This window comes from Miniopterus schreibersii (assembly GCF_964146895.1).
Source record: "Miniopterus schreibersii genome assembly, chromosome: 18".
Taxonomy (NCBI): Eukaryota; Metazoa; Chordata; class Mammalia; order Chiroptera; family Miniopteridae; genus Miniopterus; species Miniopterus schreibersii.
The window spans coordinates 14,533,129-14,558,428 of NC_138121.1; the positions used below are offsets into that span (position 1 = coordinate 14,533,129).

General features: G+C 58.2%; 5 protein-coding genes across 9 annotated transcripts; 3 read left to right on the forward strand and 2 right to left on the reverse strand.

Annotated features, from left to right (window-relative positions):
* The first annotated feature begins 461 nt into the window (after nucleotides 1-461).
* CARMIL2 (capping protein regulator and myosin 1 linker 2) lies at nucleotides 462-12,430 on the forward strand. The gene is made up of 39 exons (XM_081119680.1): nucleotides 462-599; nucleotides 869-963; nucleotides 1,056-1,106; nucleotides 1,357-1,419; nucleotides 1,513-1,637; nucleotides 1,769-1,860; nucleotides 2,059-2,129; nucleotides 2,245-2,318; nucleotides 2,462-2,537; nucleotides 2,617-2,705; nucleotides 2,810-2,904; nucleotides 2,983-3,069; nucleotides 3,139-3,251; nucleotides 3,370-3,447; nucleotides 3,564-3,640; nucleotides 3,740-3,844; nucleotides 4,020-4,089; nucleotides 4,230-4,311; nucleotides 4,410-4,506; nucleotides 4,589-4,646; nucleotides 4,784-4,956; nucleotides 5,125-5,287; nucleotides 5,395-5,496; nucleotides 6,523-6,651; nucleotides 6,735-6,848; nucleotides 7,011-7,171; nucleotides 7,242-7,329; nucleotides 7,501-7,644; nucleotides 7,762-7,828; nucleotides 8,290-8,519; nucleotides 9,394-9,494; nucleotides 9,577-9,940; nucleotides 10,023-10,145; nucleotides 10,955-10,991; nucleotides 11,144-11,215; nucleotides 11,313-11,528; nucleotides 11,686-11,766; nucleotides 12,106-12,183; nucleotides 12,269-12,430. The coding sequence occupies exons 1-39, from the start codon at nucleotides 560-562 to the stop codon at nucleotides 12,379-12,381; spliced, it is 4,194 nt and encodes a 1,397-aa protein (XP_080975806.1). The 5' UTR covers nucleotides 462-559; the 3' UTR covers nucleotides 12,382-12,430.
* On the reverse strand, nucleotides 12,380-15,608 carry ACD (ACD shelterin complex subunit and telomerase recruitment factor). Of its 2 annotated transcripts, none has more exons than XM_081119673.1 (12): nucleotides 14,999-15,608; nucleotides 14,780-14,916; nucleotides 14,551-14,644; nucleotides 14,386-14,462; nucleotides 14,213-14,257; nucleotides 14,071-14,105; nucleotides 13,771-13,922; nucleotides 13,597-13,693; nucleotides 13,432-13,515; nucleotides 12,894-13,273; nucleotides 12,673-12,764; nucleotides 12,380-12,589 (listed from the first exon to the last, which is right to left on the reverse strand). In XM_081119673.1, exons 1-12 carry the CDS (start codon nucleotides 15,095-15,097, stop codon nucleotides 12,511-12,513), a joined length of 1,371 nt encoding a protein of 456 aa, XP_080975799.1. In that variant the 5' UTR covers nucleotides 15,098-15,608; the 3' UTR covers nucleotides 12,380-12,510. The 2 variants fall into 2 exon arrangements, with proteins under 2 accessions (XP_080975799.1, XP_080975800.1); XM_081119674.1 differs by having other exon boundaries at nucleotides 12,388-12,589; nucleotides 13,612-13,693; nucleotides 14,999-15,605.
* A 22-nt stretch (nucleotides 15,609-15,630) lies between these two features.
* On the forward strand, nucleotides 15,631-17,613 carry PARD6A (par-6 family cell polarity regulator alpha). 4 transcript variants are annotated; one of them, XM_081119676.1, is made up of 3 exons: nucleotides 15,631-15,914; nucleotides 16,291-16,513; nucleotides 16,749-17,613. In XM_081119676.1, the coding sequence occupies exons 1-3, from the start codon at nucleotides 15,852-15,854 to the stop codon at nucleotides 17,501-17,503; spliced, it is 1,041 nt and encodes a 346-aa protein (XP_080975802.1). In that variant the 5' UTR covers nucleotides 15,631-15,851; the 3' UTR covers nucleotides 17,504-17,613. The 4 variants fall into 4 exon arrangements, with proteins under 4 accessions (XP_080975802.1, XP_080975803.1, XP_080975804.1 ...); XM_081119677.1 differs by having other exon boundaries at nucleotides 15,762-15,914; nucleotides 16,752-17,613; XM_081119678.1 differs by having other exon boundaries at nucleotides 15,867-15,914; nucleotides 16,291-16,332.
* Nucleotides 17,614-17,791: 178 nt separating this feature from the next.
* On the reverse strand, nucleotides 17,792-21,590 carry ENKD1 (enkurin domain containing 1). The gene is made up of 8 exons (XM_081117819.1): nucleotides 21,148-21,590; nucleotides 20,840-20,939; nucleotides 20,549-20,743; nucleotides 19,820-19,992; nucleotides 18,756-18,881; nucleotides 18,495-18,658; nucleotides 18,259-18,395; nucleotides 17,792-18,168 (listed from the first exon to the last, which is right to left on the reverse strand). Exons 1-8 carry the CDS (start codon nucleotides 21,517-21,519, stop codon nucleotides 18,008-18,010), a joined length of 1,428 nt encoding a protein of 475 aa, XP_080973945.1. The 5' UTR covers nucleotides 21,520-21,590; the 3' UTR covers nucleotides 17,792-18,007.
* Nucleotides 21,591-21,742: 152 nt separating this feature from the next.
* On the forward strand, nucleotides 21,743-24,403 carry LOC308547442 (uncharacterized protein C16orf86). Its single transcript, XM_081117824.1, has 3 exons — nucleotides 21,743-21,972; nucleotides 22,347-22,531; nucleotides 22,635-24,403. Exons 1-3 carry the CDS (start codon nucleotides 21,752-21,754, stop codon nucleotides 23,042-23,044), a joined length of 816 nt encoding a protein of 271 aa, XP_080973950.1. The 5' UTR covers nucleotides 21,743-21,751; the 3' UTR covers nucleotides 23,045-24,403.
* Nucleotides 24,404-25,300: the final 897 nt, after the last annotated feature.

Below are 25,300 nucleotides of genomic sequence, written 5' to 3' on the forward strand. Positions count from 1 at the left end.
ACAGTCTCCAGGTTAGAAGCAGTAACAGATTAGGTGCTCCAGGTTAGGGCCCGGATATTGGGAGAGATCCCACGCTCCTGCTGAACAGATGCCCCCTCCTTTCCGCTGGGCTTTGGAGGGTACCAACCCGAGTGGGCCCCGGAGTGAATCCCCGAGCGGACAGCACCCCCTGGTGCTCAAGGCAGGGACTGCAGTATGGGGTAGAAGTAGGGGGCCAGACACCGCACGAGGCACGGGACACTCGCGCGACCCTGAAGGCCACACTACTCCCACCCCATGTCTGGCCTGACGGAGTAGCTCCTGCGCGACGGGGTGGACGGGCATATGGGACTCTGGCCGCCTCCTACACCCGCGTACCCGGGCGACGTCTCCGGGCCCGCGGAGGCCAGAGCGGGGAGGAGCCGGGCTGGGGGCGGCCTGGCAGGAAGCAGAGCGTACCTTCCGCTGCAGGAGCAGGTGGCTGCAGAGCAGGCCGGGCCCCAGGCTTCCTGTGCACGCCTACGAGCTGCAGTTTCTCATCGCAGCTCCTTGGGCTGCCCGGGCATCCTGGCGCGGCCCCATGGCCCAGACCCCCGACGGCATATCCCATGAGCTGCGAGGTAAGCGCTGGCCCTTCTTGCCTACTTGGCTGCGAGGAAGCAGTGGGGCTGGGGGGAGTGAGGGGCAACCAGAGGCCAACCAAGCGCCCTGGGGATGCCCAGTAAGCGTTTTTCTCTTCTCCTTTGGAGGTCTTGCTACCTCAAGATCCACCCCACTTCTTCCTTACTGGCCCATAGACTAGACCAGGCCCCTAGCCTGGTACAGGCCATGGGTATGAATTGACCTCCATGGGAGGACCAGAATCATCTAGCAGGCTGCCCTTCCACAGGCGCGATCACCAGGTTCCTGTGGCCCAAGGAAGCAGATCTGCTGCTGAAAACCTGGCTACCAGAGCGGGAGGGTGCTGAACAAGGTCATGTCCTGGTATGGCAGGGGGACTGAGCCTGGGAGGGCACTGTGCCAAGCAAAAAGAGCCTTTTGCCCTGCTCAGGGTGTCAGACTCTCTCTCCCTCCAGGCATTGCTTCGATGGAGAGCCTACCTTCTCCACACCTGTCTCCCACTAAGGGTGAGTCAGTCCCAGGACCTGGTCACCACCCACCTGACCCTCCGGCAGCTTCCTTGACAAGAGGGCTGCATCTGCAGAACTGTTCATCTTGTCCTGTGGGCTCTGCGCTTCCAATGGCTGTGGACTCCAGGCAGCAGGCTGGACTGGAGTCTAGGTCCATCTAGATCTCAGCTCCAGGCTGCACAAAGGACTGGGTTCCCAAGAGGGTGGAGCTCAGGCCTTGGTCCAGGCTGATCTAGACACTCCACAGGTGGACTGCACGTTCAGCTACCTGGAGGTCCAGGCCATGGCACTGCAGGAGACACCCCCTCAGGTGAGAACCTTAGTACCTGCTAGGGCCTACCTTCACCTCCCGCTTCCCCTGTCCCCACACATGGAACCCAGCCCAGCCACTTGCTTTCCACAGGTCACCTTTGAGCTGGAGTCTCTGCCTGAGCTGGTCCTGGAGTTTCCTGGTGTGGCTGCCCTGGAACAGTTGGCCCAGCATGTCGCTGCAGCAATCAAGAAGGTCTTCCCTCACTCCACCCTTGGGTGAGGCCCAGCAATTGCAAGGGACTAGAAGAGAAGGACAGTGGGGGGAATGCTCTGGAGACACAAGCGGGCTGCTTCACATCCCAGAGGCTAGAAGTCCCTTGTCCCTTCTCCTTTATCCTTCTGCTCAGGAAGCTATTCCGGAAGCCCACACCCCCTTCCATGCTGGTTCGTCTGGAGAGAAGCAGTCCCTCAGAGGCTACCTCACCCAGTAGCCCCTGTGGTAAGGGCCAAGGCAGGGCCACATGGGGCTTCCAGCCTACCCCTTCCTGCAGCCCCAGACCCCTGCATTTGGAGGTCTCTCAAACTGAACAGAGCCACTTGAGGTACAGCCACCACCCAGTTTGGGTCTGATCTTCCTCCATCTTTTGTCTCTCTCCTCCCCCCACCCCACCCCATCATACCCCTGGCACCTCCCCAGGTGGCTTCTTGGAGACATACGAGGCTCTGTGTGACTACAATGGCTTCCCTTTCCGAGAGGAGATTCAGTGGGTGAGAGTAGGGCCCTCTCTGGGAGGCTCTGGAAACATCTCATCCCCATGTCCATTGAGTCCCTCCCTGTTCCCTGTGGCCCCAAGCCAGTTGGAGACACTTTCTTTCTCTCCAGGATGTGGACACCATCTACCATCGTCAGGGTTGCCGCCATTTCAGCCTAGGAGACTTCAGCCATCTGGGTAGTCGGTGTGTGGCCTGCCAGGACTGGGAAGGGAGGAAGATCCCATCACCCACATTCCTGGGCCTCAGCCTCTCCATGGAGGGGGTTTTGGGGCTTGAGATTTGGCTGGAGGACCCTGAGCTCTGCCCCTGCCCCTTTTCCCACCCAGGGACCTGGCATTGAGTGTTGCTGCCCTGTCCTACAACCTGTGGTTCCGGTGTCTCTCCTGTGTGGACATGAAGCTGGTGAGAGTGTAGGGTCACGGAGAGGTCAAGGGCGTGGGGACCAGGGTGCAGCCCACTGAGCCTCCGCTCTGGTTCTCAGAGCCTTGAGGTCTTGGAACAGATTCTGCACATAATGAGGCAGTCATCCCACCTGGAGGAGCTGGTGCTGGAGACCTGTGGTCTGAGGGGGTAAGGGGGCCACAGAGAGCTTGAGAAGGGGATTTGGGGCAGTTGGGATTTGGAGGATTTGGGAATCCTAAATCAGAGTCTTATGCCTGCGATCTGGTACCCAGAGATTTTGTCCGGCGACTGGCCCAGGCCCTGGCAGGGCACTCCAGCTCTGGGCTTCGAGAGCTCAGCCTGGCAGGGAATCTGCTGGATGACCGAGGTATGCCTGAGCCTGGGGAAGTCCCAGGGGTTGGTGCTGGAGAAGGTGGGACCCACGAAGTTTGTCCCCATTCCCCAGGAGTGGCTGCACTCAGCAGGCACCTAGAGCATCGTCCTGGAGCCCTGAGGAGACTCAGCCTAGCACAGACAGGGTTGACCCCTCGAGGTAGGTGGAGCCAAGGATGGGGTAGGGTTGGTGGATCAGCATGATCGCTGAGCCCCGCTCCCCCTCCAGGAATGAAGGCTCTAGGCCGGGCACTGGCTTCCAACGTGGCCTTTGACTCTGCTCTGACCCACCTGGATCTTTCTGGAAACCCCGGGGCACTGGGGGCCTCAGAGGACAATGGGGTGAGTAGCTGTCTTTAGGGGCAGTGATTGGGGCCGCTGCAGATAGTGGGGTGTCAGAAAGCTCTTGGTGAGGTGATTCCTGACTCTTTCCCTCTCTCCCACCCCATCCTGCCACCAGGGACTCTATAGTTTCCTGAGCCGTCCAAATGTTCTGGCGTTTCTGAATCTCGCAGGCACCGACACCGCCCTGGACGCTGTAAGGGGGTGGTCGGTGGGGGGGGGGGGGGGGTTGATCCTGGGTAGACTGGAGGGCAAGGCTGGCCGGGAGGGCTCGGTGCTCCGGCCGGTGCAGCCTGCGCCCTCCTCCCGCAGCTCTTTGCCGCGCTGTCCCGCGGCTGCTGCGCCAGCCTCAGTCACCTCGACGCTTCGAGGAACGTCTTCTCCCGCACGTAAGGGGGCGGGCGCGTCAGGGCTGGGGGTGGGGGAGAGGCTGCGGGGAGCCGCCCCCCGGCGCCCGGAAGCCCACTCCTCCCGCTCCCCAACCCCAGGAAGTCCCGGGCTGCGCCCGCCGCGCTGCAACTCTTCCTCAGCCGCGCCGGGGCGCTCCGGCACCTGGGCCTGGCGGGCTGCAAGCTGCCCCCGGACGCTCTCAGGTGAGTTGTCTCTGGCCATGGCCACGCCCTCCATCTGTGCGGCCTCCGGCGCCTCACCCGCCTCCTATCGGACCCGTAACCTCCCCAGCATCCGGGCCCTTCTTTCTTGGTATTCGTTCGCGCCCTGAGTCCCGATTTCCCAGTTCCCGCCATGCCATGTGACATCCCATCCCAGGGCCCTTTTGGAAGGTCTCGCGCTCAACACGCACTTGGGCGACCTGCACCTGGACCTCAGCGCTTGCGAGGTGAGCGCGGAGCTCCAGCGGGAGCAGGCAGTGGGCCCACACACAGGGAGTGGGACTGCGGGAGCGTGGGGCCTTTGGCCACTCGATCCTCCCCACCTGTGGCCTGTTGTCCTGAGCACGCCCCCTCCTTCCATCTTCAGCTGCGCTCAGCAGGAGCTCAGGTGATACAGGACTTAGTGTGTGATGCTGGCGCCGTGAGCTCCTTGGATCTGTCGGATAATGGTGAGGCCGCCCGGAAACCCATCCTCCCACTACCCACCCAATTCCCGCTCCACTCCCACCCCGCAGCCTCACCTAAGCGTGACTCCAACCACTCCCAGGCTTCGGGTCGGACATGGTGACTCTGGTGCTAGCCATCGGGAGGAGTCGGTCCCTGCGACATGTGGCCCTTGGAAGGAACTTCAACGTCCGGTGCAAGTGAGCCCCCACCCCACTCCTGGGCCTCCCAGATAGCACCCCAACATCCGGGTCCCCCACCAACCCTGGCCCTTGCCCACAGGGAGACCCTGGACGACGTCCTGCACCGGATTGTTCAGCTCATGCAGGATGACGACTGTGTGAGTTCACAGGACTATGTGGGATCCTCAGTCAGTGGACCCCTGTGACCCCTCTGACTCCTGGTCCCTCAAACCCTGTGACCTGCTCACCTTGCTGAGCCCTGACTCCAACTACAAATGCTCTCTCTTAACCCCAGCCTCTGCAGTCTCTGTCTGTGGCTGAGTCGCGGCTGAAGCTGGGCGTCAGTGTCCTGCTTCGGGCCCTGGCCACCAATCCTAACCTGACAGCCCTAGATATCAGCGGCAACGCCATGGGGGACACTGGTGCCAAGATGCTGGCCAAGGCCCTTCGGGTTAACACCAGACTCCGGTGGGCGGGGTCATAGTGGTGGGACCGGTTGGGGGGGGAGGGCGTGGCATGAAGATGCCTACTGGGCTAAGGGGCGGGGCTGAACGGAGGGGTGGGCATGGTCGGAGGGATGGGTGCGGCCTGGCGGAGTCCGTCCCCCCCCCCCCACTGAAGCCCCGCCTGGCCCAGGTCTGTGGTCTGGGACCGGAATCACACGTCAGCTCTGGGTCTGCTGGATGTGGCTCAGGCCCTGGAGCAGAACCGAAGTCTGAAGACCATGCCTTTGCCACTCACCGACATAGCTCAAGCGCAGCGCAGCCGCCCGGAACTGACAGCACGTGCAGTGCATCAGGTGTGTGTGTGTTGGGGGTCCCTTCTCCACTGCTCTGGGCCGTGGCCCTGCTTCCCACCACTTATCAGTATCCCTTCCCACCACTTATCAGTATCCCTTGTCGTCAGATCCAGGCCTGTCTCTTGAGGAACAACCGCACAGACCACACCTCTCCTGCCAGCACCTCCTCCCAGCAGCCACTAGGTCGGGTCTCTAACCCCTCTGAGCAGGTCAGTGTCCCTTCCTTAAACCTTGAGTACAAACAGAAGATAGGGGGTGGTGAGAGCTGTGGCACCTGGGAACCTCCTTGGGTCTGAAGGTCTGACTTTCCTGGGGCCAGGGTGCCTAAATCATGCTGTTCCAAACAATTCCTTCTCCTTGGTCTAGAGAGGAACCAACTGCTCCTGAAATACCTCCCCCAAATAACACCACTGGCTGCCTTTTTAAAGTACTTAAATAGGCTCTCCTGTTAAAGATGGGAGGTATTTAAAAATCTTCCCTCAATCCCCCGTCCCATGCCCACTGTAGCCCTACCTGTAACTCCCATTCACAGGACCCCTTTCCCCTCTTCACTGACCTCTATTGTGGCCAACCCAGTGACCTTTCTTCTGGCTTCATCTCCCTCCACTACCTTCCCTTTGTGAGAAATGTTCCCACCTCCCCATTCCCAAATCCCTTTTCTCTCCCAAGCTCCAGAGCCCAGGCATCTTGACCCAGACATCCTGCAGGGGCTTCACACTATATACATCTTCAAGTGATCTCATTATTTCCCGCAAACTCTTCTCTCTACCCTGAATCCCAATCTCACTGGCGCCCGCACCCACCAAGTGCTATGGACAGAGGTTTGAACCAGGTCTCTCCTGGCCACATTGGAGCCTGCATAGACCTCTTTGGTCCTGCTCCTCTCCCCCACCCTAACTCTCCCTTGCTTCCCCTGGTTCTTCCTCTATGGTATCTCACTCCCATTTCTTCCCACCTCTCAGTCTATCCTTCAGGTGGATGGTGAACAAACTGAGCTTCTAAAACACAGACATCACCAACAGCTCCTTTCCTTTCTATTCTGTACATTTAGGAAGTATATATAAAGTCCCTGCAGTGAACCAAAGGAGACTGCTCTCCCTCCCTCAACAGACAGGCTGGCCTGACAGTATTGGCTTTAGGACCTCACACCCTGTTGGAGACCCTGGGAAAGAGGCAGTCAGGGTTTGGGGGACTGGAAAGGGACCAGACTGGGACTGATTCCTGATGTTCCTCAGGAAGTGAACGAACTGTGTCAGTCGGTGCAGGAGCATGTGGAGCTACTAGGCTGTGGGGCTGGGCCCCAGGGTGAAGCTGCTGTGCACCAGGCCGAGGATGCCATCCAAAATGCCAACTTCTCTCTCAGTGTGAGCACACCTTCCCACCATGAGGACCCTTCCTCTCTTAGTTAGGTGTCACTTTGCAACTCCTGTTCCTCCTTGGCCTCCAGATTCTCCCTATTCTATATGAGGTGGGAAGCTCCTCAAGCCATCAGTGGCAGCTGCGGCAGAAGCTGGAGGGCCTCCTGGGGCAGGTGGGCGAGGTCTGCCGCCAGGACATTCAGGTGAGATGGTGCCCTTGTCCCAGCCTCACCATATACAGGCTTGACCCCATCCCATAGGCTTGACTGTGATATCCTCTGAGTTTATATTCTGTGTGGGTCAGAGCCTCAAGCCATTCAGTGTGGCTCTAGCCACACCCTCACCATTCTCTGACTTTTGCCCAGGACTTCACTCAGGCCACACTGGACACAACTAGAAGCCTCTGCCCACAGATGCTGCAGGAACCTAGATGGAGAGAGCAACTAGAGGGGGTCCTGGTGGGCTCAAGGGGCCTCCCAGAGCTGCTCCCAGAGCACCTGCTGCAAGATGCCTTCACTAGACTCAGGTAGGGTGGATGGGGCTGGGCTGGGCAGGGCAGAGACAGCACACTAACCTTTACCCTTTCTTGCCCTCAGGGACATGCGGTTGTCAGTCACAGGGTCCTTGGCAGAGAGCATTGTGGCTCAAGCTCTGGCGGGTCTGAGTGCAGCCCAGGATCGGCTGGTGAGGGGAAACTGTGCTTACACACACATGCACACACACATCCTGCCTTGCAGGAGTTTTGTAATGTCTTCTGGGGTCATAAGGCCCAGGGATACTTTATAGTTCCTTTGGCACTGATGGGACTATGGCTGGGGCCCTACTTGTCCATCTCTGGGGTGCCTGGTATTGCAGGTGGAAAGTCTGGCTCAGCAGACAGCAGTGGCAGTGCCCTCCGCCATACCTGCTTTGGAAGAAGGCCAGCCCACCCCCTTTGGGCCTGGTAAATTGGAAGGCCTTTTCTTCCCTGAGGAGAAGGAGGGTGAAGAGGAGCAGAAGGTATGTGGTGCCAGAACTCTGGGTCTGGAACCCTAGATCTTCCCATCTTGTTCTGGAGTGTGGAAGGTGGGGAGGCAGCTCCCTTGCCCCAGGCCTAGTTTGTGCCCTCCCCAACAGAATGACAGTCCTCCACAGAAACGGCCTGAGTCCAACCATTGTCTTCACCTGGCTCCCTCCACTCACAGTAAGTCAGGGCCTGGGGGGAAGGGAGTTACTGAGTTGGGCTGAAGCTCCATTAGAACTGAACACCTGGACACATTCACTCAGCCCTGTTGTCCTGTAAACTCACCGACCTTTGCCTGAACCAGGCCAGGACCCCCGTGCACCCTGCAAGGTTGGGGTTTCCTGTGGTCAGTCGGCATGGGAGCCAGACCTGAGCGGACCATGGCCCGGACACCGTCTTCACTCGCCCCCTTTCCCTACCCCCAGGACGCGCATGCTTGGCGGCAGTGCGTACGCGCGCCGCTCGGGGCCGCGCTCAGCACCACGGACAGCGGCGGCGGGGGAGGGACTGGGGGGGGCGGGAAGCAGGCTGCGTAGCCGGGCCCCTCCCCGCGCCCTGGGCGGGTCCCCCGCCGCCCTAGAGCCGCCACTGCCACCTCCCTAAGCTCTGTGCTCTGTGCTCTTCTGGTGCTCTCCCCTCAGGTGCTGCTGAGGAACCGGGGCCCGAGCTGGCGGCTCCTGGAGAGGATGCGGAGCCGCAGGCCGGCCCATCTGCACGCGGCTCTCCGAGCCCTGCTGCTCCTGGGCCCCCGGCCGGCCAGCTGCCTCGCATGGACCTGCCACCCTCCGGGCAGCCTCTGCGCCATCCGACCAGGGCCCGACCACGGCCCCGGCGCCAGCACCACCACCGCCCTCCGCCTGGGGGCCCCCAGGTGAGCGCCCTCCCCCTACTCCAGAGGTTGTGGAATTGGGGGTCTCGGGTGGCCCATTTGCTCCTCACAGATGATGGCGGGCAAGGAGGTGGGTTGTAGGGGCCCAAAATCATCTGGTCGTGTGGCCATATCCTGGCTTCTTCCTGGCCACCCCCACCCCAGGCCATACCCATGTGGGGTCATGGGTGTGTGGGTTTCGTTAAGGGTGCACCTGGGTGTAGGACCCTGCCTCAGGTTGGCCTGCTGCATGGGTGGATGTGCAAGAGAGGGTGGCTGTCTTATCCAACATCCAAGATACTGGGCTCCCCGACTGCAGGGGCAATCCTGTGTCTGCTGCACATCTGGATGGTGTTTGTGTGGGGAGGTGTATGTGTGGACCGGGTACCAGTGAGGTAGAGGGCACAGGGCAGAAGGGGAGGAGGAGCTGGCTTGAGGCCCCCCCTAGAGGGTCTGACGCAGCAGGCCTGTGCTGCTGAGCAGCAGCAGGCCGGGTGGGGTGGGGGTGGGGGTGGGGGATACTGCAGGAAACTGTTTGGAGCAGAGGTGGTGGCAGGTGAGAACGTGTGACCCAGGGGATGCGTGGGCTCTAGCCTGCTAGTGACCGGGTGGTTCAGGATGTGTAGGATACTCCGTGGGACAAGAATGAATGTCGGTTGGGTGTGTGTCCAGGGTCAACTGTGGGAGAGGAGGTATGTGAAATTAGTATCTTTGCCCACTAGCTGGACAGGGGGAGAGCTTGCATGTCAGTAGCCTCCTAGAGTCACCCCAGCTCCCAGGTCCTGGAGTTGCCCAGGGCAGACTGTTGGAGGAGGGAAGGTGGGGAGAAGTCACAGTTGCGCTCAGCCTTGACCCCTGACTATGTGATGTCCCCCAGGTACCCCCAGCCTTGCCGCAGGAAGGGAATGGGCTCAGTGCCCGTGTGGACGAGGGCGTGGAGGAATTCTTCTCCAAAAGGCTGATCCAACAGGATCGCCTGTGAGTGAGGGGCAGTTGCAGGGGGTGGGAGAGGGTGGGCTGCTCCATGGGCCTTCCTGCTTACTGTTGGCTGTTCCTACAGCTGGGCCCCTGAGGAGGACTCACCCACCGAGGGTGGTACCACTCCTGTCCCCCGTACACTGCGAAAGAAGCTGGGTACCCTCTTTGCCTTCAAGAAGCCTCGTTCAACGCGGGGGTCACGGCCTGATCTAGAGACCAGCCCTGGGGCAGCTCCCCGCACTCGAAAAACCACACTTGGGGACCTGCTGCGGCCACCAGCCCGTCCTGGCCGTGGGGAGGAGCCTGGTGGGGCTGAAGGGGGCACCAGCAGCCCTGACCCTGCCCGCAGGAGCCGGCCTCGCTACACTCGGGAAAGCAAGGCCTACTCAATGATACTGCTACCTGCTGAGGAGGAGGAGGCAGCGTTGGGTACCAGACCTGACAAGGTGAGACCTGGTGACAGGGGTGAGGGTTCTGCTGAAACTGAGGGCACTGGGCTCTCTCCCACTCTGGCATCTCTGTCCCCAGAGGCGGCCCCTGGAGCGAGGAGACACAGAACTGGCCCCATCCTTTGAACAGCGGGTACAAGTGATGCTGCAGAGGATTGGCGTGAGCAGAGGCAGCGGGAATGCCGAAGGAAAGAGGAAACAAGTGAGCTTGGAGGGACACAAGTGCGAAGTAAGGGGACTGATGACATGTGGCTTGTGGCAGTCTATGGGTGACATGTGACCAGGAGGAGACTCATGACACACAGGTCTGTGAGTTCTACCCCTTCCTCCTCAAAATAGTGATCAGATTCAACCATTCTTCCCTCTTGGCTTCTGCCCTGGCTCCCAGGCCAGTTATCTCCTCCTTGGAGCTGTGACAGTCCTTTCTCTGCAGATCTAACAGAAATCTGACCTTGTTACCTACATTTGAAACAGCAAGTCATCCAGGGTCTTTCTCTTAAGCCACTGCCCTGACTCCTAACCCTGCTTCAAGGCCCTGTCTCAGCCCTGGTCACTGCTTTCATCTCACTGCTCTCCCTCCCTGGTTGCATCTCAGAGCCTCTGCACATTCTTGTCTGGAGCACCTCCCTGACCCACTTCCAGCCCCTCATCACCACCCACGGGTTATACCAGGTTCCTCTTCATCCATCCCTGCATTTCCCTGTGGGCCTTCCCTGATTCTCTTCCATGTCTATCCTGCTAATGCCACTTTGATCACAGACCCTAAGAAGAACCACAGTATAGAAAGTGAATCAGAGAATTAAGAAATCACATTATTTGTGTGTCTTTGCATGCATATGGATGTGCCTGTGTTAACTGTCCACCATCTCAGAGCTCTAAGATCAGGACTGGATTTGCTATGTTGTTGCCCAGCCCACATTTAGTGGCAGTTATAAGAACAAGAATGAACAAAAGAACAAGGCTAGGGTGAGGGTGGTGCACAGCTGAGCTTGACTTCCCTGTTTCCTACAGAGCAAAGATGGAGAGATCAAGAAAGCTGGCTCAGATGGTGAGATCCTGGGCTAGGGCAATACATTTTGGGGGAGGGGGATGTCCTTAGAGATAAGTCCCCAAGGGATTTGTTCTTCTGGGGGAGAGGCCAAGTTTTTCTTCCCCTCACCCCCAAGACCTGGTGCCTGAGCCCCCAGTCCTACCTTGCAGGTGACATTATGGACAGTTCCTCAGAGGCCCCTCCCATCTCTATCAAGTCCCGCACCCACTCTGTGTCTGCTGGTGAGTAAGGGCCACTGTGTGTGTGTTGGGGGATATGCAGGTCAAGCTCACTTCCATTGCCTGGCCCAGGCCTTGGCTGACACCTTTCTTCTTGCAGACCCCTCATGCAGACCTGGCCCAGGGGGCCTGGGGTCTGAGTCTGCCACCTGGAAGACACTGGGGCAGCAGCTGAACGCAGAGCTTAGGAGCCGTGGTTGGGGCCAACAAGATGGTCCAGGACCCCCTTCCCCTTGTCCCAGCCCCCGAAAAGCCAGCCCTTCCCCAGACAGCTTAGGCCTCCCAGAGGATCCTTGCTTGGGCCCCAGAAATGAAGGTAAATGGGCATGCTAGCCCCTACCCCAATACTGGGCTGGGGACTGCAAAAGTCCCTGCTGGGAATTTGGCTCCTCTGGGGACCCTGAAGGTAGGGGGTGAGGGCTGGAATGGGGGCAGCTGTTGGGACCATACCCTGATACCCCGGCCTCCCCCAGATGGCCAGCTGAAGCCGAGGCCTCTCTCGGCAGGGCGACGAGCAGTGTCTGTGCATGAGGACCAGCTCCAGGCCCCTGTTGGTGAGGGGAGACACCTCCATGTGTGCTTGAGTGCAGGAGATGGGAAAGAGTGGGCTCCAGGTCTCTCTTCATGGCTCAGGTCCTTGGAGGAGGCCACTGGTGGTGTGAGGGGTGAGAAATCAGGGAGCCAGGAGCAAGGGTCTGATAGCCCTTCCAACTAGCTCTGGTCCCACCTCCAAAAGAGCAACCTCTGCCAGGGATGGGAAGATACAGGGGAAGGGGGGGCTCTAAAGGCAACAATGTCTGTGTGTGTGCGCGCGCGCTGGCACACATTGGAGTGGAGGGTTGGGGACAGACAGCAAGCCCTTAACACACCACATGCCTTTCTGTGTCCCTCAGAACGGCCTTTACGACTGCAGCGCTCCCCTGTCCTCAAGCGAAGGCCAAAGCTTGAGGCACCCCCATCACCAAGCCTAGGTAAGAAGGGGCTAGGCTGGTTGTTAGGGTGGCAGGATTGCTCACTCCAATTCTGACCTTCCTCTCTCCCCCTCTTCTTTTGCAGGATCTGGCCTTGGAGCCGAGCCTCTGCTCCCACAGTATACAGAGCCCTCCAGCCCTGAGCGGAGCCCACCCTCCCCAGCCACAGACCAAAGAGGCGGCGGCCCCAACCCCTGACCTTCTCCTTTCCTGCCGCATGAGATTATTTTATTAAAAAACTCAGAGGAAGCAGAGTGTGGAGCACTGTTTGTCCACCCACAGGCATGACCTGTATGCACACATTCTCCCATGTGGTCACATGACCCCTCACACCTGGGTTTGCTCAGATTCCGGCTGTGGCTCCATCAGAAAATGCAAGGCCCAGGCCAGGAGTTGGGGAGGGAGCCTAGGAAGAGAGCCAAGGCTGTATGTAGGTCAATGAAGACTGGGAATGGAGACCAACAGAGTGGGGCAGCCCCAGGCACTCACCTGGCAGCTTGGACCTGGGCACAGAGGGAAGTGCAGGGTGGCTCGTACTCATATTGGAAGGTGGATCCATCACGATGCTTCTTTGGAGGGTCCTGAAGAGGATGTGGTGTCGAGAGGGGCCAAAAAGGACCCCTAACCCCATCTAAGGTTATCCTAGCTCTCCCAACTCTACTCAAGGTTTACCCCATTCTATCTTCCAGCTGTAGGGGGGCTATGCTCACCCAGACGGGACTGGACTCCAGGACTCCCTCGGTGGTTCTTATCCTTGGAGAATGCTGCCAGTTCTTGGGGGGCAACCCTAGCTCCTTGAACTCCAGTCTAGGTTTCTGGGGCTGGGGCATGGTCACATGGGCCTGATGTGAACTGGGGATGTGACTAAGAGGTGACAGACTTGGGGTACAACTCAGGAGTTGGGAGTTGGATACATGGCTGGGATGTGGGGAACTAGGGGCCAGGGGGCCAGGGGCTGAGCAGATGGCTGGTTGGGGCTGGAAGCTGCCCTTCTGCCCTGTGTCTGGAGCAGCCAAGGACAGGGCAGGTAGAAGGCTGAGACTGGCACCACTTTCCTCTGCTGACATGTGGCTGGGTAAGGCAGGGTTTCCTGGGGAGGAAAGGACTCACTGTGAGCATAGTCCTCTCAGCTGAGACCAGTTGAGTGGCCTATGACCTTAGGCAGGCCTCTAGGGACCGTGTTAGTCCCTTTCATAGCATCCTGCGTAGCCCGGGCAGCGAGTTAGTGTGGCTTCAGCACTACCTTACCTGAGGAACTGAGTGAAGAAGGAGAGGAGGACAGGGTCAGTGATAGGTCCTGAAGAGTCGGGTCTGGTGGGGGCAGCTCAGGGCCTGGGGGTCAGGAAAGGCTTATCAGCACTGTGGGCACCAGGCCTCCAGATATTCCTCTCTGGGCTCTCCAGTCCTCCTTACCCTGTGTTCTCTGACCTGGGCCCAGAGAGTTCAGGATTCGCTGGTCAGTCTCAGAGATGTGCAACCATAGGCTGGGGACAGTGTACATAGCTTCTTCCTGTGGACGTGAACTGTCAGCCTGGTCCTTGTCCAACTCCTCACCCTGACATTTCCCAAGGGATGCCCCAGACTGACCATGGCCAAGTGGCTTGAGGCAGCCCAGCGGGTGAGCGGGGGTGCTGTGCAAGGGCCTGACAGCATCAGACAGCTCTCAGCCAGGCGCACTAGTGCCCCCTGATGCTCCTGTTCTTCCTGCACTTCATCCAGAAGTTGAGACAGTGAAAGGCCTAGGGGTAGGGGGGCAGGGGACGGGCAAAATGAAGCTCAAAGAGGAGGAAGGGTAGGGTGGGTGGGGAAGAGGGCTTATTAAAAGAGCAAGAGATGACAGCTGGAGAGTTAACTCTACAGAGAGTTAGGGTCATCCCTTATAAGTACCTGCATTGGAGGAGGCGGACTCTGAAAGATGCTCCCTATAGAAACAGAGGGGACAGATGTGAGGAACAATCCTGAGGCTTGTCAACACATTTGCCATCCTCTGACCAAGCCACACCTGGCCTGAGCCCAACCCCACACTCACTCCAGGCAGTCTTTCAGCTTTTTCTGCACATCCGGGTCCTGGTTGCTAGGAAAAAGATGGTGATAAGCAGTCAGTGTTACTAGGAGGCCCAAGCCCTCCCACCCAAAAGGCCTATGCCCATGCCAGCCAGGCCTGGGTGGGGAGAACAGTTGGAGGGTGGAGGCATCACTTACCAACCAGTCACCCAATCCCGGGGCTGCTCCGTGGGCATTAGGCTGAAGCGGTGCACCTGGAGGTAGAACTCCGCGGGCTAGAGGGGTGAGTTCAGGGACGGGTCTCAGAAATTGTCATGAAGAGTCAGGCCAAGTAAACCTGCCCAAGCCAGCCTCACCACTCACCGCGCCGCCCTCTGCTACTTGGACTCGGACCTCGCAGTCTTGCAGCAGCAGCAGCCGGCCTTCAGCCCCTCGGAAGCCAAACTCCTTCTCTTCCCTACGGAGAGCACGACCCTCACAGCCTAGACTGAGGGAACACAGTCCAGCCCGCCTGGGGCCCGCCCACCTCGGGCTCAAGCCTCGACCTTCCCCCGGGTTCAAATCTTCTACGGCCCCGCGGCGCCTTTCTCACCAGTCCGAGGCGTTCAGGGTTTCCCGCGTTACCAGGCAGCGGACACTGTGGGCCCCATCGGACACAAGCAGCGTGGCCCCGACATCAGACGCGCCTGTGGCGCAGGACCGGCCTGGGGCCTCGGCCTCCTGCAGCACCTGACGACAGTGAAGGACGTCAATCCCACTGTCCTGGGGCCCCACCTCGGTCTCCGGGACATGAGGGAGCTGGGGGGCTCACCTGAAGCAGCTGCCCCGCCCGTGGACTTGAGAGCCTCTCTGACCCCAGGACCAGCTCTCGAATCCAGGGCCGCAGGACCAAGCTCTTCAAGCTTGCCATTCCCGCAGCGGAACTTAGCGGAGGACCGCTGGCCCAGGGTTCTCGCTGGCGCTGCGGTCCCGCCTTTCGTCGGAAGAGGAAACGCACGACTATTGGGCGGGACCTGAGATCGAGGCCCCACCCAAGTGCGTGGCTGCGCGTGCGCAAGAGCGTATGCTGTTCGAGAACCTGCGTGAAGATCCTTCTTGGATTGACTGGACGCTTCCCTGTTTGTTCTCTCTCCGGGCAGCGGTCCGGCTTCCGGGCCGTCCGTCAACACTCCCTTGGCTCTGGGCAGGAAGAGGCCAAGGGCCGGCTCAGATGGAGAGGGAGGAATCTGGGGCCTGAGGCTGCGGCCGAGGTTAGCCCGAGTCCCTTCAACGCCGTGTAGCCCCGAAGGATTCAGCAAGTATTGTAACTCAGTTTCCTAGTAGTCTTGTAAGGCCGGTAGAAATATTACAGATAGCACCCAATAGGTATCACTCTCCCCTCGGATTGGCCGAGCACCTCCCCCAGTCTCCGAGAACGCGCTGACCGTAGCGTAATGACGTAAGAGCACACAAAACGTCTCTAGCCCCAGCACCGTTTCCTAGGAAACGTGGACTCCGCGTTCCACTCTCCGTAGCTGGCCCCTTGACGTCATGGTGAGGATGGGAGGGCGGGGCGAGTGCTACCGCCAGGGGCGGGGCGGCACCGGCCGGCCCGGCGGCCGGGCTGTGCACCTGCGCCTCGGCGGGCCGCCTGGCGCACTGTCCCGGGCCCGCCCGGCCCCGCCATGGCCAGGCCACAGAGAACCCCGGCGCGCAGTCCCGACAGCATCGTGGAGGTGAAGAGCAAAGTAAGGACCCCTCCAGTCCTAGCTCCGGCTTTGGCACTAGGTGCCTCCAATTCCCTCATTCTCCCCTTCCTAGCTCCTTGGTCCCAGCACCTTTCTCTCTCCTCTATCCTCCACGTCCCATTCTCCGGTTTTTCTTCTCGCTTTCCCGCACCCATCCTCCTTACTTTCACTGTCGGCCTCTAGAGCCCCTCTGTGGCCTGGGTTACCTGGAGGGCGGGGAGAAGACCTTGGACAGCGTCCCTTGTACTGGAGCTGAGGTCTGGGCACAAGGCTGCAGCTGTTGCGGCAGCCCGCCTTCACACCCCTGCCACCCTGGGACCGGTGGTAAGAAAGGACGCAGGCTCCGTCCTGACCCCTCCTCTTCCCCTGCCTCCAGTTTGACGCCGAGTTCCGACGCTTCGCGCTGCCCCGCGCTTCGGTGAGTGGCTTCCAAGAGTTTTTGAGGTTACTGCGTGTGGTGCATCAGATACCAGGGCTGGACGTGCTGCTTGGCTATACAGATGCTCACGGCGACCTACTGCCCCTCACCAACGACGACAGCCTGCACCGGGCCCTGGCCAGCGGGCCCCCACCGCTGCGCCTGCTAGTGCAGAAGCGGGGTGAGGAGAATGGGGTACAGTGGGCAACCTCTGTGGGGTAAGGTGACAGGGCAGGTCTACAGGGGCTAGTTTATGCCCAGGGTGCCCAGGCTTCACGCTCTGCAACCCCTGTCCTTGGCCTGACCTCCAGGTGGTAGGAAATAGCTAGTGTCCCCTTCCCCTGACCTGGGCATGATAGAAAAGGACCCAAGTGGGAGAGTAGGGTCTCTGATCTCAGTGCCTCCCTCTCCTGCAGCAGAAGCTGACTCCAGCGGCCTGGCCTTTGCCTCCAACTCTCTGCAACGGCGTAAGAAAGGGCTCCTACTTCGGCCAGTGGCACCTCTGCGCACCCGGCCGCCCCTCCTAATCAGCCTGCCCCAAGATTTCCGCCAGGTTTCTTCAGTCATAGATGTGGACTTACTGCCTGAGACCCACCGGCGGGTGAGGCTGCACAAGCATGGTTCTGACCGCCCCCTAGGTTTCTACATCCGAGATGGCATGAGCGTGCGTGTAGCTCCCCAGGGCCTGGAACGGGTCCCAGGCATCTTCATTTCTCGCCTGGTACGAGGGGGCCTGGCTGAGAGTACAGGGCTGCTGGCAGTCAGTGATGAGATCCTCGAAGTCAACGGCATTGAGGTGGCTGGGAAGACCTTGGACCAAGTGACAGATATGATGGTCGCCAACAGCCACAACCTCATTGTCACTGTCAAGCCAGCCAATCAGCGCAATAATGTGGTGCGTGGGGCATCTGGGCGTCTGACAGGGCCTCCTTCTGCTGGGCCTGGGCCTGCTGAGCCCGATAGCGATGATGACAGTAGTGATCTAGTCATTGAGAACCGCCAGCCTCCCTGTTCCAATGGGCTGTCTCAGGGGCCTCCATGCTGGAACCTGCACCCAGGCCGCCTACTTCCAAGTTCCCGCAGCTCTCTGCCATCCCTGGATGATCAGGAGCAAGCCAGCTCTGGCTGGGGGAGTAGTATGCGAGGAGATGGTAGTGGCTTCAGCCTCTGATACACAAGGAAGCAGCCCCTTGCCACTCCAGGGGACTTCCTCAGTGGGGGTTTTAGCTTGCTCACAGGGCCCTCTCAGATTGGGGAACATTAAAGGTTTTCTACAAATGCAGTTATGGGTGTTCTGTGTCCCAGTCCTAGCCTCCTCCCTGACCCCACAATCTTGCCTTCTTCCCTGGACATGAGGCAGGAGTGATAAGGGCAGCAGAGAGACTTTTCTGCAGTCGAGCACCAGGAGGGCCACCAGGGTAATTTCTAGGGTAAGAAAAGCGCGTATGGAAACAAATCCCACTGTGTATAAAAAGTTTAATTTTGACAAAGGGATTAAGAGGCTGGGCTAGGATGGCCCTTCTGCAGCCACCAGTGGCTAAGAAAAGTGCTGTGGGGATACTGTTCCCCACCTACTGCTTATGTCTTTGGACTCTATGATGGGGCCTGACCCTGTCCTTTGCAACCATGCAGTGATCCTCAGCTAGGACCCCTGTCACTACCCCTATAAAAGGGCTCAAGCATCCATCTTCACGAAGACCTTGGGGCGGGAAAAAATCTTGATGGCCTCCTCTACCTGCACCAGCTTCCGGTCCAGCTCAGCACGATGGCCCTGGGCCCTTAATGAGTCTGCCCCGGCAGGCAGCAGCACCAGCTCACGCAGCAGCTGGCTCTGGCCTACATGGGGCCCAGGAACAGTTAGTGTTAGGCAGAGGTGTATGGTCCTCAGTGGGTTCCCCATCCAGTCCCCTTTGCCCACATACTCACTCTGGAGCAGATTGCTTAGTGTCTCCAAACGCTGGTTCTCGGGCATGCGAGTGTGGCCAGGGGGCATGGCAGGATCCGGCTGGCTATGTTGGCGGGCCTCAGCCTCCCGTCGCCACAGATCCTTACGCTCCAACAAGCTGTGGATGCATAGGCTCAGGTTGATGATCTCAGTGCAGATGTTGGCTCCCACCTGCCATAGGTACCCCTCACCCTGGGTGTTGGATAGTAGGACCTACTAATGGGGCACGTGACCCTTCTGTGTGGCGTTGTAGTGCTCCTGGGCTTGCCGTTGCTGTTCCAGCACTTGTGCCAGGACCTGCAGCGAGCGGGAATGCCGCCGGGGGGCCCTCTTGGCAGTGCGGGCATTGTGGCTAATGAAGTCCACACCCAAGCTTGGCCCCTGCAGGACATGGCAAGCGCAATGGGAAGACAGCACTGAGTTGTGCCTCTGAACCCCACAGGATCCCTTCTCCACCTCCTAGCACACACACTCTCACCTTGGCTTTGGGATCTGGTGGGGTTAGCTGGGGACTGGGAACACGGGGTGGTGGGAGCCCAGGGCCACAGCGAGAGTGTGCCCGCAGGAAGTGCGCGGTCTCTGTCCCACAGGCAGGGCCAGGCTCCTGGAGGGCAGGGCATAGAAGAGGGATCAGTCAGGCTGTGGTCAAGGTCTCAAAACTGAGCCTCTATCCCCAGCCCTATGGGCCTTCTCCCTCTTGAAGGAGCTTGTCTCATCAGCATTTAAATGTGTGTCTCTCACATCTTTAACAACAAACCACCCTTCCTACCTCAGTTCTGGTTCCAGTTACCATTCTTTTTCTCTCCTTCCTAGCCAAGCTTCCTGGATATGTCCCCCCCAAGGTCACTGACAGCAGGCCTCTGAGCCCACAAATCCAGGGTCATTTCCCTGGTCTCATTGTCCTCAGCCAGATCCTCAATAACTCCTGGGTCTCACTCCTGAGATCCAGACCTGATTCTCCATCTGCTTCCTGGACACACTCCCACCCCCTGGGAGTCCCACAAATGCTGCAGCTCCAACATATCCACATATGACCTTATTGTCTTTTCTCAACCCTGCTCTTCCTTCTGAGACCCCTCGATAGAGAAATGGTGCCACCATCTACTCAAGACAGAATCCCACCACCATACCCCTATCCCTGACCTTCCCATGGCCCTTAGAAATAAAGGTTGAAAAGTGTTATGTGGCCCTTTATATGGGTCCAGATGACTTCTTAGCCTACCTTCATGCTCTTATCCCCTCACAGTAAACTACACAGCATCCCCACTGCCCACACTCTCTCTGATCTTAGGACTTCTATCTGTGATGTTTCATCTCCAAGGAATGTTCTCTTCCATTCTCCCCTTGCCTAATTCCTCTGCCCCTCAGGATCACCCAGCCATCGCCACTTCTGAGAATCCCCTGCAGCAGAACCAGCTATCTCTTAGTCCCCTGTTACCTTAGTCCCCTGTGATTTTCCTCCCTCCCCATAACTCAGATCAGAATATAATTGCCTCTTAGCAAATAAGATGGACAATACTTCTAGCTCCCTAAGCCAGGTACCTGCAGCTGGGCCTTGAGCCGGGACTCAACTTTGTCATACTTGGGTGAGCGCCACAGAGCCTTCAGGGGCCTGGGCTGGCCCTGTTCCCGGCTGCGCTCCTGCTCACGGAAGCGCCTCTGGATCTCCTTGATCCTCTTCAGGTTCTCCTTCTCATGGTCTTTAGGGTCCTTCCCTGGGAAAAAGATGTTGCCAGGCTCTGCCCTACTTACAGCCCATGAAATCCAACTCATACCAGTTCACATACAGGCCTGACCTCTCCATCTAAGTTAGACCCTATACAGACACTCCAGGTCACCATCTTGTTTCCTTCCTGACATGGTAATTATTTATTCTATCCCTGATTATTTTCTACATTCTTATTGTGAAGTATACCATTAATTATCTTGTATATAATATTCATCTTACTTGCCTATTGTCTCCCACCTTGACTCAGTGATAGTCCATGCTTGTCTTCAACCTGCTTTTGTAGCACCTCCTGGGCCTAGCACATTGTAGGCACTAAACAACAAACGTTTCATTGATGCCTGAATTCATGAAGCTGAGCTAGGGTTTCCTGAGGACTACCTCATTTCAGTACTCTTGTGGGAAAAGGTAGTTCATTTCCCCCTCCTTTTATAGTAGGGGAAATTGACACTCAGAGAGGCAAAGCGTGAGCCCAGGTCAGGGCAGGAGGAGTAGCAGTTTTTTCTCTCAGATTTGCCTCGCTGCCCCTTCTGCCCAGAACTTACTCTTGGGAGAGGCCCCTGGGCCTAGGGAAATACCCCCAAGTTGCAGCAACATGCCCCCCACGCCGCATCGGCCTCGCTCCAGGATCTCTCTGGCTCCGGGACGGATGCGGGGGCCGCGGGGCGGGGTGGCGTCCGGATCCGGGTCCGAGGTCAGCAGGTCCAGCTTCAGCGCGTTTCCTTCAAGGCGCCCTTGGGCTGAGGGGTCAGACAGGGAAGAGTGCGGGGTTCAGTGGTGGAGCGGGACCCGAGCCTTGCTCGGGCCTCGCTGGGCCGCGGCACCTCCCAACTCACCCGAGGCGGGCCGTCGGTAGTAGTCAGGACAGAGAGTAGGGTCTGGGGGGATGGGCCCCGAAATGCGGGACGGGCCCTCGCACATGCCGCCGTCGCCGCCCTGTAATGGTGCACCGAGGCCTGCCAGGCTGCGTATCCGGGGTCCCGGACCTCCTTCCTCAGCCCCGTGCCTACTCCCTGGACCCGACCGTGAGCCCGGTCGTGCCCTCCATTCCCGCTCCGCGGCCTGCACTAGCCGCCTGGGCTCCTGGCCCACTTCCCTGATCCGTTCACGGCCCCTCCCCCTCAACACCAGGCAGGGGGCTCACCAGAGCAGTTTTTTGCAGCCCGAAGCTGCAACCCGACAGGTTTGCTGTTGCCAAGCAACAGTAGTTTCCGTCTCTGAGGTCAGGGGCCAATGCCCCTGACGCAAAGTCTTCTGGGGCTTGTAGTTCCAGTTCAGGGTGTAGCTGAGCTGTTGCCAGTTGACCTTCCCACCCGGGCTCTCGCCTCCGGACCAGTCTCCCGGGTACACCAGCGCAGCCCCTCAGAGCCTGTATCCGACCCCCACTCCCCAGCAACGGTCGAGGATGTGCTGACTCCGAGCAGCCATGGCCTCTGCAGGGACCGAGAGGCGACCAGGTGCCCAAGAAGGGACAGCGGAGGGGACTGCACGGCTTTTGGAGGTGCTCGGTGGCCATGCTCAGAGCTCTGAGGTGAACGTCAGGGCTGTCTAGTCTTTAAACTCTTGACCTCGGTGCTTTAGGAGGCCAAACTGTGTGTTGACCCCCTAACTACCAGGACAGGCTTCACAGGCTGGCAGGGGCATGGGCTGGTGCCCTTCATCCACATTGGGTGTCTAATGACTGATCCCTGTATTCTTTGCCTGGCTATGGTGACCAGTTACCTATGTGTCACCTCTAGTGTCCAGTGATGGGAAACCAGGGCCTGGTGTCAGCCCATGAGGCCTGCGGGACCCAGGGTGAAGACAAGTGTCCAGCAGGACCAGTCTCAGAGCCAGAGCTCCAGGAGGAACAAGTCAAGCTGGAGGAAGAGCGGCTGAAGCCAGAGGTTGAAGCACTAGAGGAGAGAGGCTCCAGGCCTATGGCCACCATTGTGAGGTCCAGTCATGGTCCCAAGAGGAAGCCAGTCAAGTGAGGGGGCCTTCAGAGGGAAGGAGCAGTGGGGCTGGTGGGTGTATGTGTGTGTCACATCCCAGTAGGATTCCAAATTCCTGTACTCCTGCAGGGTGCATCATTATTCCCTGCCGCCACCATCGCTCCTCTCCCCTTCTGTCCCTATGAGAGGGAGTCTCAAGGCCTTGTAGGGGACTGAGCTCACATGAGCTCTTAGTCCTTGTCCAGCCTGGGGCCTCAATGACCAGGAAAGGGACAAGAATCTGGGCCTGGGGTGGTGGGCATGCAGGGCTATTCCCTAGGCTCAGGGTACAGGAACCAAGGCTGAAGGCTGCCTCCTCAAGCCTCCTATCCCCCAGCCTCCCAGGGCCTAGCCACCAAGCCCATCCTAGGGCTGAAGCTGAGCTGCCCCAGGGGCTGCCGCTGCAGAGGGAGGACCTGGAGGGTAGCCAGAATGAGCCCTCACAGTCTGCGAAACAGCACAAAAAAGCCAAGAAACGCAAGAGTCTGGGGACCTCCTTGCTCCCAGCTGTGGCCAGCACAGTGTCTGCACCCTCAGAGCCCTTGGCACTGGAGCGTGAGTGGCAGTCCCTGGGCCTTCTCTTTTCCCCCTGCCTGCTGGACTCCTGACATGGCACAGCTTGGCGCTCCAGCCCCTTCTCTGCCCCGGGTCTTTGCAGGAAAGGCCCAGCGCCTACGGCCCCTGTACCAGTACATCAACTATTGCAACCCTGAGCTGAACGAGGCAGGGGAAGGGGATAGGGAAGCTGAAGCTGAGGTGGAACCTGAGTCTGAGCTGACCCTGGTCCCCGAGGAGGCATGTGTGGAACAACTGCCAGCCTTGCTGCCGGTGGCAGGTGAGCTGGGCTCAGGCCTCACTTTGCCCTGCCCCAATATGTTCATGTCTCCCACCCATGCTCTGGTTCCCCTTGGAGAGGAGGCTGGAGAGGAGCCTGGGGGTTTGCCCAGCTTGGGGGTCAGCGGCCTCCTCAAGACTGAGATGGATAAGTCAACTCAGGTGGACATCAACAAGATGTTAAGTGTCTGTGCTGCCCCACTTGTACCCCCACTCTCTCCTCAGTACAAGTGACTGTCCCATCCCAAGGGTGGCTCATCTCCCAAGCCTGAACCAGAGCAGCAGACTGGGGTTCAGCCCTCAGGTGGAAGGGGAAATTCTGCCCCTGTCCCCACTTGGGACCTTGGACATGTCGAAAATAAATGTTTTTCCTTTTCTCAGATTTTGACTCCCCAAATAAGATGCCTGAAGAGGGAGAGCCTGGGGAGGGTGGAGGATTCCCCAGTGCAGGGTTTGAAACCTGGCTGGTTATCTGAATCACCCAAGAACCTGACAAAAGTATAGATTCCTGGGTACTACCTCAGATCTAACTGAATCAATCTTCAGGGGTAGGACCTGGTTCTGTGCATTTAAAGGCTCCTCAAATAAACATGAAGATCAGACAGGATAGAGGTGAGGATGGAGAGGGAGGTGATGAGGAACTTGGGGCAGGGAAAGGAAAGCGACTGTCCGGTCATGGGAAGCAGGTGATTGGCCTTGCTTCCTGTCTCCCAGGGAAGGGACTTGCATTTGATCTGACCTCGAGGGGACCAACACTTGGGATATTCCCTTTGAGATGGGAGAGTTCATTTGCCTGCCCCAAGACTGGCAGCTTTGGGAGGCTTTATTGTTAGACCACAGCTGGACCAGACTTTGCCCCCAGAATGGCACTTGGTGACAGAGTCAGTGCTTCCTGGAAGGCAGAGGATGGTGGTGGTGGAGGCAAATGGTCTCCCTGGGGCCCTGTGGCCAAGCCACCAGATGACTTCTGCTTTTCACCCTCAGGGCTCTCTGGGAAGAGGGGGCCAGTGCTGGTCATTTCGGAAACCCTCATATCCTGCTGCTTCCTGGTCCTCCTGCATGTCCCTCTGACACCACAAACATAGGACATTTCAAATTAAATGAATAATTTCTCCTCCCTCCAACCTGCTTTTCTTCCTGCATCTCACCTGCACAATTGTTCAAGCCAAAATCTTGGGTGTCACCCCAAACCCCATCCTGCTCTTTGCTTGTTGACTCCTACAAGCTAATTAGGCATTAAAGATGGTGATTCTGCTACATACACACTGAACCCCTGATGATGTTGTTTCCCCTCTAGCACTCTGCTCCTCTTACCCCAGCTGCCTGATAACTTCAGTGGTTCCCTGTCATTCCCTGACAAGTTACACCTTTTCTTATCTTCACTCTCTGCATGTGGGGCTTCCACTGCCTAAAATGACTTTATTCCCTCACCCCTTCACTTGGCTAGTGCACATGAACCCTTGAGGACTCAGGGCACCTTGCTTCTTGGCAAGACAGTGTTGCCCTGTATCGTAGCACCCACATACTACTGTCCTTGGGGTTACTGTCTTCAGGACTAGACTGTGAATTCCCCAAGGGCCTTTGTCATTGCATCACAACCACCTAGCAGAAGACCCCCATAAATAGCACCAAGGTGAGACCAAGGTGGAGAACTGAGGAAGCTACAGAGGGACAAATCAGGATCTGAAAAGCTAAGGCTGTCCAGACGTACGTGTGCGACTCCTGGAATAATGGCCTGGCAAGGTCACTGGAAGGGATGGGGTAGGCAGGCCCAGATGGAAATAGAAAGAAAATGGAAATCATGCCAGGCTGCCCCCTCCTTTAGGGATCACTTGGATGCTCATAGGCCCTTTGGAAGGCCACAGGACAAGCTGTGGGGTCAGGACATTTATTCTTTCTGCCTACACTTTTTCCTGGGTAGTGATTTGACCACCCCAAGAAATAACTGTCCACAGGGACCATGCAGACTGAATACTGTCCATAGGGATGAACAAAGATTCTCTGTGATTTTTCAGAGGTAGAGAGCCCTTCAAGATAACTGAGCTTGACCTTCTCACTTTATGGTTGAGGAAGTAGAGGCCTGGAGAGAAATGGCCTTGTAGGAGACCACACCCTGGGCCCCAAGGAGGCTCCACCCTTTCCTGAGCCCTGCAGATCTGAGGACCCTGGGGCTCTCTGACTAAGGCCTGACCCAAGAAGGCCAAGCATCTGCTTTCTCTGTGTGGTCCCTAGGGCTGGAGGTGTGAATCAGGCCATCACTGATAAGGAAGCTCTGTTCCTATCTTCCAACAGGTAATGTTGGAAATACTCAATAACCAGAGAAGAAAACAACCTGTCTACATTTCCTGAGGCCTATTACCTGACAGGCTTGTTTAAGCAGGGTTGGTGACAGTAGCCAGAGAAAAGAACAAGTCACCACTACTACTAGAAGCTCATTCTAAGGGAGAAATGCAGAAGCAGCACGATGCAAGGGGACACATGCTATGAAAG